The sequence below is a fragment of the Oncorhynchus kisutch genome, linkage group LG20 (genome assembly GCF_002021735.2).
Source record: "Oncorhynchus kisutch isolate 150728-3 linkage group LG20, Okis_V2, whole genome shotgun sequence".
In the NCBI taxonomy this organism is placed as follows: Eukaryota; Metazoa; Chordata; class Actinopteri; order Salmoniformes; family Salmonidae; genus Oncorhynchus; species Oncorhynchus kisutch.
In genome coordinates, this window is record NC_034193.2 from 21,763,580 (window position 1) to 21,779,670 (window position 16,091).

The 16,091-nt window shown below is 41.0% G+C and overlaps 2 protein-coding genes across 7 annotated transcripts in view; both read right to left on the reverse strand.

Moving 5' to 3' along the window:
• Positions 1-2,284, reverse strand: part of kctd5b (potassium channel tetramerization domain containing 5b) — a 34,192-nt gene extending 31,908 nt beyond the window's left edge. The window contains exon 1 of one of the 5 annotated variants that reach the window (XR_004204416.1): positions 1,757-2,258. Coding sequence is in view for 4 of the 5 variants with exons in the window: in XM_020453702.2 (XP_020309291.1) it covers positions 1,757-1,978 (222 nt within the window). In the remaining variant the exon portion in view is untranslated. Of the gene's footprint in view, positions 1-1,756 lie in introns of all 5 variants that reach the window. The other 4 variants (XM_020453702.2, XM_031798974.1, XM_031798973.1 and 1 more) reach the window with 4 other exon arrangements.
• Positions 2,285-2,807: 523 nt separating this feature from the next.
• On the reverse strand, positions 2,808-15,531 carry pdpk1b (3-phosphoinositide dependent protein kinase 1b). 2 transcript variants are annotated; one of them, XM_031798972.1, is made up of 14 exons: positions 15,400-15,531; positions 8,515-8,787; positions 8,222-8,264; positions 7,911-8,048; positions 7,616-7,760; positions 7,294-7,391; positions 7,081-7,156; positions 6,851-6,919; positions 6,600-6,696; positions 6,240-6,413; positions 5,833-6,056; positions 5,586-5,643; positions 5,173-5,325; positions 2,808-4,984 (listed from the first exon to the last, which is right to left on the reverse strand). In XM_031798972.1, the coding sequence occupies exons 2-14, from the start codon at positions 8,728-8,730 to the stop codon at positions 4,871-4,873; spliced, it is 1,605 nt and encodes a 534-aa protein (XP_031654832.1). In that variant the 5' UTR covers positions 8,731-8,787; positions 15,400-15,531; the 3' UTR covers positions 2,808-4,870. The 2 variants fall into 2 exon arrangements, with proteins under 2 accessions (XP_031654832.1, XP_020309293.1); XM_020453704.2 differs by having other exon boundaries at positions 14,885-15,529.
• Positions 15,532-16,091: the final 560 nt, after the last annotated feature.

Genomic DNA, 16,091 nt, shown 5'->3' on the forward strand with positions numbered 1-16,091 from the left:
AAAAGCAGAAGTAGCTGTATGCAAATCACAGCTGAACGGCTCTTTCACAGATGCGATTCGGTTTCCCGAGGTTCACCAAAAAGACCGTTCGACCCATCACTTAAAGCTGTTATTAACATAAAACACTGGCAGCAATTGATGTTTAATTCTCAATGGAAAATACCAGTGTCCTTAAACTGGACATGGTCACCAATACAAAAAACAAATACAATTAATTATGGAACTGAAAATACAAATTTCAATAAGGTAATATGCTATATTGTTAAGACTTATTTATATAGGCACACCCAAGCATTGTAACAAGTAGTCAGAGTAAAGACAGCACTGGAGGGGACGACTGGCGAGCCATTTCAGGAAGCTAAGATGACAATGCATGATCATTAAATGTCCTTGAGCTAATTCTAGTTAGTCTACGTTGTATCAACCAACTCTTTACAATGTTTGTAGCTACCTTGGTAACTAGAGAACCAGTTCTGCTCTCCTGCTAGCTAGCTAACAGTACCAACTAGATACGTGTGTGTGTGTGTATGTGGACACCCCTTCCCTTCGAATTAGAGGATTCGGGTATTTGCTGACAGGTGTATAAAATCGAGCACAGATGCATGCAATCTCCATAGACAAACATTGGCAGTAGAATGGCCTTACTGAAGAGCTCAGTGCCTACCAATGTAGCACGTTATAGGATGCCACCTTCCCAACAAGTCTGCCCAAGCCAACTCTACGTAATGTTATTTTCAAGTGGAAACATCTAGGAGCAACAACGGCTGAGCCATGAAGTGGTAAGTGCACATAAGCTCACAGAATGGGACCCCCAAGCGCTGCAGGGTGTAAAAATCTGGAAGCAATGTCAGCACAAGGACTGTTAGTTGGGAGCTTCATGAAATAGTTTTTCATGGCCGAGCAGCCGCACACAAGCCTAAGATCATTGTGCGTAATGCCAAGCGTCTGCTGGAGTGGTGGAATCAAGCTTCACCATCTGACAGTCTGACGGACAAATCTGGGTTTGGCGGATACTAGGAGGACACTACCTGCCCCAATGCATAGCCCCAACTGTAAAGTTTGGTGGTGGAGGAATAATTATCTGGGGCTGTTTTTCAGTTCGGGCTAGGCCCCTTAGTTCCAGTGAAGGGAAAGCTTAATATTACAGCATACAATGACATTCTAGACAATTTCGTGATTCCAACTTAGTGACAACAGCTTGAGGAAGGCCCTTTCCTGTTTCAGCATGACAATGTCCCATGCACAAAGCAAGGTCCATACAGAAATGGTTTGTCGAGATCAGAGTGGAAGAACTTGAATGGCCTGCACACAGCCCTGCCCTCAACTCCATCAAACACCTTCGGAATGAATTGGAACACCGACTGAGAGCCAGGAATAATTGCCCAACATCATAACCGACCTCACTAATGCTATTGTGGCTAAATGGAAGTCCCCACAGCAATGTACCAACATGCTGCTTTAGATGGACCATAACTCCATATTAATACGCATGATTTTGGAAGGAGATGTTCGACGAGCAAGTGTCCACATACGTTTGGTCATGTAGTGTACGTCGTTTGACGGCTGTCGGAATCTGGAATTAACGTTAATAAACTAGCTAGCTAGTAGTCGTTTGCACTCGATCATAAAATATACCTTTCACTACATTATACCATTACATTTGCAGACTACCTAGTTAGGCGAACCCACAGACATTGAATTATTCACCATTGACACAAAAAACCCGGAGAAGGCTAGCTAACTCGGCTAACATTACCTTATCAGAGTCGAGGTCGGGGTCAGCCTGGCTCAGTCGGTACAGAAATGATTTCGGATCTCGGCACAGCGTCTGTCGTGTTGTTAAGAAATACGTTCCCCCCACGTTCAATCGAACCCATTTGGATGCCCCGTTACTGGTTGACTGGGTTTTTCCCCCGGTAGAATGAGTCAAACACCTCCGATAAACGGAACCACAAGTATCGGAGCTGTTTTCTGCCATCCCCTCTTCTACGCCCTCCGGTATGACTGGGTGAGGCTGTTGACAGGAAGCTTTTCCTCTCCAGTAGGCTCCACGCCATTCACTGGGCTGCGTTCAGTACGAAAAAAACGTAAAAAGTGCTGTTCTGAACGACCAGTTAAAAAAAGAGGGGATGGGTTGTGGATTCAAAATGCACCGCTGCCCGTTAAATAAATCACTCATTGCTTCCAGACACAACATCCAAATGGCGCAAACGCACCTCATAGTCCCGGAGTATCAAACTCACCACGGCGAGCCGAAGCGTTTTTATTTTCAACCAAGACCTAGACTACCAGGTGAGGCGATTTCCTTACTAATTTGTGACCTTAATTCAATCAAGTACAAAGGTGGAGCGAAAACTTGCAGTCAGGCCTTTGTGGAATGAGTTTGACACCTAGTTTGTTCAAGACATGAGCAGCTATAAAAAGAACAGGTTCAAGAACGTGGGGCCGTGTCGTTCAGTACAAGCAGTTACGAAACGCAGCATACGTTTAATCGAACTGAATGCACCCCAGGCGATAACACTCCTTTTCCTCCATCTACTAGAGGCCTACCACACCACTTATAGCATAATATGCAGTGAGCAAAGGGCAGAAAACTGTCAAACGTATCTCTGAAATACATAACATTCCTATCAATGTACACAACATTATTGAAATCAGGATACAGTAGACCTACTTAAAATTCCAACATAGCAAGCCTTTATATTGTATCAATTTAACACTATGCAGAAAACTGATGGACAGATGCATGACTGCTGAAATAATACAAATGTATTATGTCTGGTTGTAACAGAAGACAAGAGGCATGGTTTTATTGTATGCCTAAATCCCTACATGCTTTAATTACTGGACTACCAAGCATTACGTGGAAAATTCATCATTCAACTACTGACCTAGCGCACAAATAATCAGAGAGAGAGAATGAACAGATTCATTAAATTATCAGAAATATGATTAAATTACTGAGCAAATAGAAAATGTATATGATATAGTAAGAAAAAAAAGCTGTAAAATATTATAGTTTACAATAATTATTCACATTCAAAGGCTTTACATCTCAATACATACACAACATGGCCCCTGAACATGACTTCAATCCAAATATGATTCATATATTAGAATTTAAATAACACAGAATGAACTAGAGGCTAAACAATAGCCATCAAATAACCTTATACAAGAATAAAAATACAAAAACTGTATCCTAATATCATTGCATTTCTTGCTTCAGAGTTCAATAATACATTGTCTGTACATCACAGTTCTAGTCGGTTACAAACCAGGTAGAGTATTACATACAATGTAACCGACTGCCGCCCAACTTGATAAAAAAAAAAAAAAAAAAAAAAAAAAGTCTAGCAAGAGAGCAAACACTTTCTATAGTGTTTCCTTACTTTAGAGAGATAGATACAGCAATTTCATCTCTTATTTGGATCAGATACCATTTAGCTGACATCAAAGCACGTTCAGCCCAAACCAGAGGCCTGCGGCTACTATTCACTCGCTCCAGTCACAAAAGGCAAATCAATCGCTTGATACATGGGCCATAATTGGGCCAGGTATCACGTTGTAGAAAAACCATAGGAACACTCCCAATGAACCTTGATAACCCAAACAAGGCAAAGCTGCCAACTTGCCCTGGGACTACAGCTTTACTGTGATTGCTTCCAAGAAATGATAGTATAGTATTATGGATGTAATGCTCTGTTGATGCTTTCCTTATCACCAAAGCTGTTCAACATGGTGGTCAGCATTAGATTTAAACAGGACATACTTAAGATGAAACGACAATCCCCACCCCCAAAAAACTAAAAGTATTCAAACCACAAAGAAATAGCCAGTGAATGGTAAAGAACAGCCAAATAATTCAATAATATTAGCCATGGTTGCCAATGCAGTCAAAATACTCACCTTAACTTTAATAAAACTACATCGCCAGTGCCCTGGGAGAGAAGCAGACAAGGCTGAGCTACAAAACTGGCCGTGCAGGAAAGCTAAGCAGGTCTTATGATAAGAGAGTACAAGCTAGTGGCATGTTCACCTACCCCGTATTGGCAATGTAATGGATCTACTATTAGGGACTGTCCTCAGTCTCAGTCTATGGAGAACCAATGCTGAAGCAGAGCTACGCCTCACTTTGGGGACCAGCGATCCACTCCGAAACATTAACCTACAGACCCAAACTGAACTGCAATCATTAAGTACGAAGAGCCTTGAAAACCAATTAAAATATTATACTCTGGACAATGGGGGTCAGACTAAAAATATAGTTTATTTGGTTAGTGCCTGGTTGCAGTGCGATACTGAACCAGGCAATAGTCTGCTCTAAGTATGGAGTATGTGAAGTTCAGGTCTGATCACAGAGGCATACAATGTTGGATTAAGAACTGGGTTGAGTGTCATAAAGTGTTGGGATAGGCTCTGGTATACAAGTGATGCTGGATTGTGTTTTGTGGTTGAACAAGGAAACCAGTCCTTGCACTCAGGTGGTCCGAATGGTACCTTATGCCAGTGGAATTATACAGACAAGCCTGTCCTCTCCCTTTCCCTTGCAGAATATACAAGATGCCGATGTGCATGGAAGCAGTCACATCAACACGTGGAAAAATGCATTTAGAAGCCTCACAGAGAGCACAAAGAACAAGCAAAGCAAACCTTAAATCCCATGGTCTTTTTTTCTCCCTATTGGTTCTGCTTATTTCAGAGAAGGAAAATAAACAAGGTCTAGATGCCATAGATGCTAGCGTCTCTAAAATAGTTTTTTTTTTTTTTTTTTTTACATTGCTGTGAAGGGCACTCAGGAGGGTGTTACTCTGCTCCGTGATCGGCCTCAGAGCTAGGAGGAAGGAGTGGCGCAGGAGGAACTGCTCTCCTATAGGCCAAGATTTTGGTGCTTGTGATAGATCTTTCTCCACACTTCCTGGATCTTCTTACACCACTTGTCTGCATTTCCACTCGGGTCCATCAGATAGTATGTTCGATTGGGCTGTAAATAAATGCCAACAAAGATCAATTTTTAAAAAACATTAAAAGCTGAGAGTCAATATAGTCAGAAGAGACCAGAGTTTGTGATCATGTCAGTTTGAAGCTACAAACTGTTGCTTTTTGCCAGTGTACTTTTTTCTACAGTCATTACAGTGTCGTCAATAAGTGTTAATTGCAGTTAACATTTACCGTGTGGACAAAGAAGGTCTTAAAGTTCTTGGCCTCTGGACGCAGCTCAGGGGACCAGGGGATCTCCCCCTTCAGGACCTTGTTGACAGGGTCCACGTAGTACAGGTGTGGCCCTTCAGTGAGGAGCAGCTGTCTCCGTCGAGCAAACAGGCCCTGCAATGGAATCATGAGACATGGCATGAGATCACCACCAGAGGGGGCTAGTTCTAAGAGAGTGGCATTACACACCAGAGGTGGTATTCCCCTTCGCTGCTGACCTCGAATCAGCTTTCTCCAGCTCAAACAAGTGAAACTACACAAACACTGCTCCTCATTGTCAACAACTAAACATTGTAAGTTCAAAGTGATAATCTTATGAACTTACTTACTATGAAAACTCTGGAGATGTGATGTAAAGTTTGGCTTCCACTCACCTTCCGTTTATCCACTGGGCCCATTTTCAGGATCAAATTATTCTCAACAAACTGGTGCCTGCGTAAGCCAGTAATTGTAAGGGTTATGAGCAAGTACTTCCAAGCAAAGCTAAGCAATGTAAACAAAAAAGTTCTTACAACACACTTCAAACTATCAATGTACATTCCAACGTCAAATGTTCATGGTCAAACCAAATTTAAAAAAAATAATAATTGCAATGAGAGAGTTCCTCAGAGTGGGGCTCACCAGGGGTTTCCACTCGTCTGTTTGTCCAGCAGCAGCTGCTTCTCCTCCTCGGAGAACAGCAGGTCCAGCTCAAACGAGTTGTTGTCCAGGTCGTGGATGTACTGCTCGATGTTGCTGCTGGACCTCTGCGGCGCAGGGGGAATGGTCTCAGGCGTGGAGAGCGAGTGGGACGAGCTGGACTGGGCCACCTGCATGCTGCTGAACTGGCTCAGGAGGTCGTCATACTGGGGAAATACAGGAGATGGGGGCAGAAGGTGGTTAGTTGGATTATTGCATGGGCTTTTACATGGCACAAAGATATAGATCCTATGAATTAACAGGATTCTTGAAAAATCACCACAAGCCAATATGACACGGTGGCCAAGTTTCATGTTGCCAAGTTCTAAGCATGGGTGGAAGTGTCTCACGTTTCCATAGCAGTCCTCGTCATCCTCAGACATGGCTGGCAGGTAGGGGGTGAGCTTGGGTGGCGTCTGCACATGGAGGTCTCCCCAGGAGATGGTCTCGAAGAACGGGTGTCCCCTCAGGGGGTCGTACCCTCCCATCTCCTCGCAACCGATTCTCTTGGAGGGGTCCAGTGACTGAGAGAAACAGAATCGCATTAATATACACGAACATTCTGATCCATAGCCTTCTAATCTTACTACAATTTATTAATCCAGTCTGTGGATAAATCGAGAGATTCACCATAACATGTTGTAGAATCCTGTACTACAGTGCTCATATTACAGAAATACTTTGAATATATTGATGAAAACAAGACCTACCAAAAGCTGTTCAACAAGATCTTTCGCTTTGGGGAAGAACTTCTCTGGAAATTCATACTCCAGCTTGATTATCTTCTGGAATATTAGGTACTCGTTTCTGGTCGGAAGTAAGCACAGAAGGACAGTTTGTGAAGTAGAAGTAAGAGCAGCTCCATAAAACGTAATATCCAGATGAGTTTATCACAAGTTTAGTACTAGCCTAAAACAAAAAAGGTGAGAGAGGCCACAAGCAGACATCGTGCTCTACTTACCCAGCTCTGAAGGGTGGTAGCCCAGCCACCAGCTGATAGACTATGCATCCCAAGGCCCAGAGGTCAGAGCTGAAACACACAACCAGTTGATATCAATCTGATATCCTATCGGAGAAGGACAGACATTCACTAACTGCATGGGAAACCAATGCATTGGCACAACACTGAAAAGGAGTAGAAGAAAACAGAGTGAGTTATGAAGAGGTCCTCCATGCTCGAATCCCAGTTACCTCTTGCAAGCAGATTTCTCTGTCAGCAGCTCTGGAGACACATACTGCGCAGTTCCTACAAAGGAGTTCGCTCTCGCTGCAAAACAATAAGAGGACGTGACTGATCAAAACGGTAAAGAGATCAAATTTGGGTATTAAACTAAAAACATCAAATAAGGGAATGTTCAGGGAGGAATAAATTGCAATTATTGCTTCCTGTTGATAAACATCTACCTTGTTTGCTATCGGAAGATAATTGCTTTGCTGTTCCAAAGTCTGTTATTTGGATGTGCATGTCTTCGCTCAGTAAAATATTCTCAGGTTTAAGGTCTCTGAAAGACAAAATAAGCAAATGTGAGGGAACCTAGGTCAACCTACATTTTCAATAACAAAATATGGCATAGCACGAGGGGCTCATTTGGGTTAAGTGGCAGCAAGTTTACAAGTCTAGTTATTCATACAAATATTGTAAAATGTCATGTTAAAATGTATTATATAAATTGAACTAGAATATCCTGTAACATATGACAGGCTTACCGGTTCAGACATTTCCTACCTGTGAATAATCCCCTTCTCATGCAAATATTCTAGTGCGCAAACAATTTCCGCCGAGTAGAATCTAGTACAGGTCTCATCAAAAGAACCGATTTTGCGAATATATTTCAAAAGCTCTCCATTCTTAGCATAGCTAAGGCCAAAATCTGATAGCAAGGTGTTAAGGAAAAATACACGTCAAAGGAACACAAACAAGAGACAAAACATTTTAATCATACAGACAAGATAAGTTGCTAAGCAAGTGGATGATGCAGCCAGGCTTCGAGTCATCGTGGTCTCGTCTTAGTAAAGGATACACAACTTTTCATCATCTTGAAATGTAAAGTAGAGTTTGACAAAGAATGGGTGATCTAGGTTTGACATCACATCCCTTTCTCTTTTCACGTACTGTGCCTTGTTCTCCTTCATAATATGCCGCTTCTCCAAAATTTTTACTGGAAGAGAGAAAAGTTAGGAGTGAAGTTGAGGGTAAATAGCAGAAAAGAAAACACGATAAACAGAAACTTTGCACTTCTGACAATCCTTAACCTGAGAAAATACCATTGAAGAGAAACAGGTATTGCACATGGAAGCGGAGTTCGACGTGAATGCCTACATTTCAACTTACTTGCATATTCTTTTGCAGTTGCCTGTTCTCTTGCAAGGACAACCTAGAGAAAAAAAAAAGATACAATGTTTGAAGAAAATATATTTCTACAACTAAAGCAGTAGACCACTTCATCACCATGGTAAATGAGGTGCCAGGCTAATTTAAAATCCATTGAAACTACTCAGCCATTCCTTTACAATAAACATTAATTGAATTTGAGTCACTGGAGTATATGACTACAAAAATGCTTGCGTGTAACACCATCTATCTGAGACTAATTCGTAAGTAAAAATGGAATGCAGGCTACATACGGTTGAGAACGAGCCCTCTCCTAGTATCTTGCCGAATTTGAAGTCCTCTGGCCTCTTTTTGCGCGGCTGGGGGGCCTGCCGGAGCTCGGAGCCCTGGCTGGTAGGCTTGCCCGGAGCCCGGGACTCAGAGGTGGGGCCATCCATGCTAGGACAGTGGCTGCTACTTGCGCCTGGGATACCAAGTGGCGAGCAGGAGTCGGGCTGATTTCTTACCATTGATGGATGTGGGCAGGAACAGATGACAACGCTGGATTGAATGGGCACAACATCATACTGTAAGGTAGAGGAGAAAGGGGCGACATTAGGTGACTTACCCACAGCATAGGCATGATTGTCTGTCTAGACTTGGGGCCATCTAAATCATCAAGTTTTTTGCTCAATCATTCTCAGTTATGTGAATGATTGAGGACAACAACCAAACGAGCCACTGCCTATTAACCCCGCTATCATCCAGAAGGTGAGGTCAGTACAGGTGCATCAAAACTGTGACCGAGAGACTGAAAAACAGCTTCTATCGCAAGGCCATCCGACTGTTAAATAGCCATCACCAACACATTAGAGGCTGCTGCCCTATATACATACTTGAAATCACTGGCCACTTCAATAATGGAACACCGGTCACTGTAATGTTTACATATTTTGCATTACTCATCTCATATGTATATACTGTATCTTAGTCTATGCCGATCTGACATTGCTCATCCAAATATTTATATATTCTTAATTCCATTCCTTTACTTAGATGTGTGTATTGTGAAATTGTTAGATATTACTGCACTGTTGGGAGCTAGAAACAAGCATTTCGCTATACCAGCAATAACATCTGCTAAACACATGTATGTGACCAATCAAAGTTGATGTTTAATGTCTTGTCTCAAACACACCAATAGTGTTTTCCTGCCGAGAGTACTTATAAAATCAGTTTTCACTGTCTTCACATGTATAAACGCATGAAAATGTCTGCAGTCAGACGTCAACAGTGCAGTGAACAATCGGTAGATGAATGGGAAATCCACATTCGGTGCGATGTGTGTAGTGTAAAGGTTTATGTGGATAGGGCTAAATTGAAATGTTTCTAACAGAAGAAATATTGAAAGCAGATGCATAACCATGGTAGCAATTAAAAGGGAACAGTTTAGAGATTATGGAAAAAATGTGACTAATAGTGAGTACACAACCGTTCACCTGATAAGACTCAATCCAAACATTACAATTGATTTTATGTGCATTTTACATTTGACTGTACTTTTTGCCACATTTGTTGATAACGAAATCTGAAAATACACTGGATACTAGAGGTCGACCGATTACGATTTTTCAAAGCCAATGCCGATTATTGGAGGCCCAAAAAAGCCGATGCCGATGAAATCGGCCGATTTTTTAAAACTTATTTGTAATAATGACAATTACAACAATACTGAATTAACACTTCTTTTAATATATCAATCAAATCAATTTAGCCTCAAAATAAAGAATGAAACATGTTCAATTTGGTTTAAATAATGCAAAAACAAAGTGTAGGAGAAGAAAGTAAAAGTGCAATATAATGTAAGAAACCATGTAAGAAAGCTAAAGTTTAAATTCCTTGCTCAGAACATGAGAACATATAAAAGCTGGTGGTTCTTTTTAACATGAGTCTTCAATATTCCCAGGTAAGAAGTTTTAGGTTGTAGTTATTATAGGACTATTTCTTTATACCATTTGTATTTCATTAACATTTGACTAATGGATGTTCGTATAGGCACTTTAGTATTGCCAGTGTAACAGTATAGCTTCAGTACCTCTCCTCGCTCCTACCTGGGCTTGAACCAGGAACACAACGACAACAGCCACCCTAAAAGCAGCATTACCCATCGCTCCACAAAAGCAGGGGGAACAACCACTCCAAGTCTCAGAGTGAGCGATGTTTGAAACGATATTAGCGCGCACACCGCTAACTAGCTAGCCAATTCACATCGGTTACACGAGCCTAATCTCGGGAGTTGATAGGCTTGAAGTCATAAACAGCTGCTGGCAAACGCGCGAAAGTGCTGTTTGAATGAATGCTTTCGTGCCTACCATCGCTCAGTCAGACTGCTCTATCAAATCATAGACTTAATTATAACATAATAACACACAGAAATATGAGCCTTGGGTCATTAATATGGTCGAATCCGGAAACTATCCTCTCGAAAACAAGATGTTTATTCTTTCAGTGAAATACGGAACCGTTCCGTATTTTATCTAACGGGTGGCATTCATAAGTCTAAATATTCCTGTTACATTGCACAACCTTCAATGTATGTCATAATTACGTAGAATTCTGGCAAATTAGGTGGCTCAAACTGTTGCATATACACTGACTCTGCGACCAATGAACGCAAAAGAAGTGACACAATTTCACCTGGTTAATATTGCCTGCTAACCTGGATTTATTTTAGGTAAATATGCAGGTTTAAAAATACATACTTCTGTGTATTGATTTTAAGAAAGGCATTGATGTTTATGGTTTGGTACACATTGGAGCAACGATACGCACCGCATCGATTATATGCAACGCAGGACACGCTAGATAAACTTGTAATATCATCAACCATGTGTAATTAACCAGTGATTATGATTGATTGTTTTTTTTTTATAAGATAAGTTTAATGCTAGCTAGCAACTTACCATGGCTAACTGCATTCACGTAACAGGCAGTCTCCTCGTGGAGTGCAATGAGAGGCAGGTGGTTAGAGCGTTGGACTAGTTAACTAAGGTTGCAAGAATGAATCCCCCGAGCTGACAAGGTAAAAATCTGTCGTTCTGCCCCTGAACGAGGCAGTTAACCACCATTCCTAGGCCGTCATTGAAAATAAGAATGTGTTCTTAACTGACTTGCTTAGTTAAATAAAGATGAAATAAAGGTGTAAAAAATTAAATGTAAAAAAAAAACGTTTTAAAAAACGGACTATTCGGTGTACAAAAATACAGATTTCTGATTGTTATGAAAACTTGAAGTCGGCCCTAATTAAATCGGCCATTCCGATTAATCGGTCAACCTCTACTGGATACATTCAGTAACATGATAAGAATAATGCGATCATAACTGTGCCATTGAGGAACTAGAGCATGCACACTTGTTTTGTTTGGAACATAGCCCTGTATCCCCTACATCACACAATTAATGTTGTTAACACAATCCAAAAACAGTCCAGTAGAAATCGCAATCTGGGTAAGGTGGGCATCATTTGAAAGCTAGTAATACCGCCAACATTAGAAAATAGGATCTTACATTGTTAGGCTGTCACAAGGCAATTCATAGAGGCAGATTGTAATTGTGGTGCGCATAGAATGGAGTCATGAGGGCATTCAGATGCGTGGTCAAATTTTCTTCACAATACAGCAAACAGACTCATTCTGTTCAGAATGACCCAAGGTATAAAGCCATGTCATCTTTTAACAGTACATCAAACGTAGTGATCATAAACGTTGACACTGTATATTACTTGAGTTTTATGATATAGAAATGTGAAATGCACATTTGGACACAAGGGTGTTTGGCTTGCTTGTATGACAAAGGTACTTATTATCCTCAACCTCTCATCATTCCAAATACATCAACTCCTCTTAATTAACAACATTTCCCTCACTCAGATGAAAAACTATTACAACCGTTTCCAATAAGCAGGAGGGATGGAGGCAACTTCTTGCGGTGTGCAGCACTCAAGTTCAGAACGTCTGTCAGGAAGCGCAAACCCTGAGCTCTGAAGTCCTGTATAGCATATCTTACTGTACAGCCAATTTAGACACATATCAGCCATTTTCAAATTGTATATGGGTAGGAGTGTAAAGGGCTACGCTATGCCATGTTCAGTTACAGTTCTTTAAGAGTGTAGGTGTGAAAAAAACAGCTCAAACTCTGTTCTCTGGAGGGTCTGAGGGCCCCATAAGGAGGCAGGCTAACTCAACCTAGACATGTGCAGGAAAGCACACTGTACCAAACTGTCGACATGTGCATGAGAGAATCTAATAAAGACATGTTAATTTGGGGCGGCAGGGTAGCCTAGTGGTTAGAGCATTGGACTAGTAACCGGAAGGTTGCAAGTTCAAATCCCTGAGCTAACAAGGTACAAATCTGTCGTTCTGCCCCTAGGAACCCACTGTTCCTAGGCCGTCATTGAAAATAAGAATTTGTTCTTAACTGACTTGCCTAGTTAAATAAAGGTTAAAAAAATAATCCCCACTGTCAGGGGACAGTATTTCCTTTGCACTTTTGAGTCATGTGTTGTTTCTATACATTTTGTCATGTCTGGAAGACAGGTTGGCTAGGTGTTTGAAAATAAGGATAGCTGGCAGGGCTCCAAGCCTGGCAGGGCTCCAAGCCCAAGTCTGAGCACAGGTGAAGAGCATTATGTTCTATTTACAACCTTGGGCTCGTTCCACTCAAGACATGCTTAGTTGAGGATGAGGCAAAACTTCAAGGCAACAAAAAATGACATCAATATAACGTAGGCATTCTTGAATCATCTAGCTATTTAGGTCATCATGATCAGTAAGTGACCTCATACCTTATGCTCACTATGGGGCAATTTAATCACAAGGGGTGGAGATTTATCTAGTTGACAAGACAATGTGAAGTAGATAAACTCCTGACCCAACCCTTTCCCTGGAAGAAAAATCCCACTTACGTCCTCCAGTGAGACGTCAAATGGACGACACCAAATGCTTATACGATTAAATTCATGACAATATATATTTTTTTTTATTGACTGGTGCTCAATTATATCATGTGGTGCATGTTCCTAAGCAAATAGCTAACTAGCATCCCGCCTACCATCCTGTCATTAACTAGCTAGCTAATCTTAAACAAATTAGCATTGGATAACAGTTTGCGAATGTGAGCGAGGACGCCCAACGGTTGTTTCTTTTAGTAAGCAAGCATCACGAATATTCAGAATCTTTAAAATGGCAAACATACAAGCACTATCTAAAGACCTATCACCGGCCAAATGAAACGCTTTAGATTTTATAAATTTCCAATCCAAAATTGTAAACTGAGTTAACATACGAACGTTAGCTTGCTACCCAGTATAGGCTGGGAAATTAGAAGCTAACTAGCTTTTTCAGCTAGTTAGGCAGTTTAGCAAAAGGGAGACATTTATTATTATTATTAGCCGAACACGGACAAATTAAATCTCGAGCGAGCAGCTACTGTAGCTCGTCGACCGCGACACACAACAAGGTGTGGCCAGATTGGTTCCTTATCCATCCGCGAACTACCTAACGTTACATCGTATTGATTCGGTTATGCAGCTAGGATGCGACATTACATGGGTCTCAGTCTGCTAACGTAACCAACTAGTTTGTTAGCATCATCGGCTAATTCTAGAACTGACGCTTCAAGTATCAACAAGTTAGCGTCCTACCTAATTAACTAGTGGTAGTAAGTTGACACAGCCATCTAGATATCAAGTTACTTTCCAAATAGCTAACGTTAGCCCTTGCCCACTAGCGGTATAGCTAACGTTAGCCATTTTAAAAATCTAAATATTGAAAACATGATCTAATTCGCAATCCCTTTGCTTGGTAGCAACGGTTAGCAAAGTTACTGTGTTGGATAGTCAACCGCCAAGTTGGCTGGCTAACAACCTGGAATTCAACTCACTTACGTTAGCTAAAAGTAAAGCGAGCTAGCATGATAACTTCATTGACAAATTAGCTAATTTAGCCAAAAGAATAGCCGAAAGTATCTACGTAGTCGTTAACGTTACCACATTTCAAACAATGTAAAACTACCTAGCTATAACGTTAAGTTAATGTTTCTATTTGCTAACAAAACCAACAAGCTAACTGTTAGTCAAACAAGCTCCGTGAACTTGAAGTGAAAAAAAGGTTTGAAAACGTAACGTTAGCTAGGAACCTCAAAGGGATGGACCGCGTCTTGTACCGTTAGTTACTATTTGTCCCACTACAATTTGTCAAATCGAGAAGATTTAATCTAGCTAGCTAACGTTAGCAGTATTTCATTAAACGGCAATTTTCGTCCTCATGCTAGGTTAGCCAATGCAGCCCATTGGCACTGGAATCCGTGAAAATGGATTGGCTAAACTGGATAGAATAAGGACGAAAAAAAGCAGTTAAAGCGACCATTTCCATCCATACATTGGGGCACGTTTTCAAACCATTTCACTAGAAGTTCACCAAGGTGCAAATATATTTTCATATGGTCGTTTCGACTATTCCTCTTAACTGGTCGAAATGTTTTGGTTAGCTAGTCAGAGGTCCTCGTACTGCTGCGCTGTTTTAAATGAGGGCCTAACACATCGAAAATGTTGTCAAACTGCCGCCAAACAATACATCTTGAGCAACGGCTTCAAATTGAAATTCGGATGAAAGAGCCAATACTCACTATTTGACTTGTAGCTCTTGCCATGGAAGTTTTCCGCTAGTATTTATTTGGGAAAAAATGATTACAGAACCTCCATTAATGGCTGCCTCTGCACCTTCATTTTTCCAGCTGTGACGTCGTTCCACAACAATGTTACCGCAAAGACAGAAGATGATAGGCCTACTTCCCTGTATCCGCCCCCTTCGCATCGTTTCGACTGAACCTCGTCAATGTGAAGACGGCGATAGTCGTTTCAGGAAAAATTCCAAAACGTCTAGTTTAAGCCTATTTCAAATCGCCTTTGTATTGCATAACTAATAACCAGCAGCATACGAAATACGTTAAGGCTATATAATAATAGGCCTTTACTGTATATAGTATTCACACTGCAGATGCTTCATGTCATGGTCTTCTTTCAAATGTTTGAAACTTAGTATGTCCAAGTACAACCCATGTTCAAATATATTTTCTACCATCCACACACTTTTCATACTCAATATCTTATCTTTGCTGTTGATGCCTATGTCATTGAATACCCATCTCTGCTGCTTTTCTTGTTCATATTGTAGGGAAGCCCTGACAGGGACTCGAACCCGCGTCCAACGACTGTCAAGCTAACACTTTAACTGTTATGCATCTCTTGTCGAGGTGGCTACATTACCCCCTTCTTTGTGAGAACGTGTCCCCACGATTCTCTATAACAAAGTTCCTGACGTGTACACACCCCCGATTGCCACACGACCGACCTCCCACTTCTGACGCCAGTGTAGCGAATTCAGGGTGTAGCCCTGACCGGGACTCGATCCCAAGTTCAGCGACCGTCAAAACCAAGACCTTAACTGTTACACCTTGACGATGTCACTAAGTGTTGGGTTAAATTCGCCACAATATCCTATTTTTTAAACTCACATAATTGACACATAAACATGTATTAAGAGGCGTAATTGCGTTACATTCAATTCAATGTAATACTCGTCAATTCAATTTGACTGAATTAAGAATGTATAGACACTGTCTAAGGATACATGCACACAATAATACTATTATTGTTGATAGTCAGATTAATTTAATAGTTCGTTTAAAACGTTAACATGCTTTGCAAAATGAACGATTTCCCTAATAATCCTGTTTACATGGACACATCTGGAATCAGGCTACCTGATGAGAAATAAATGCATAAAAATCACCAATCAAAATAAACGGTCGCTGTGATAGAACATGATATTTT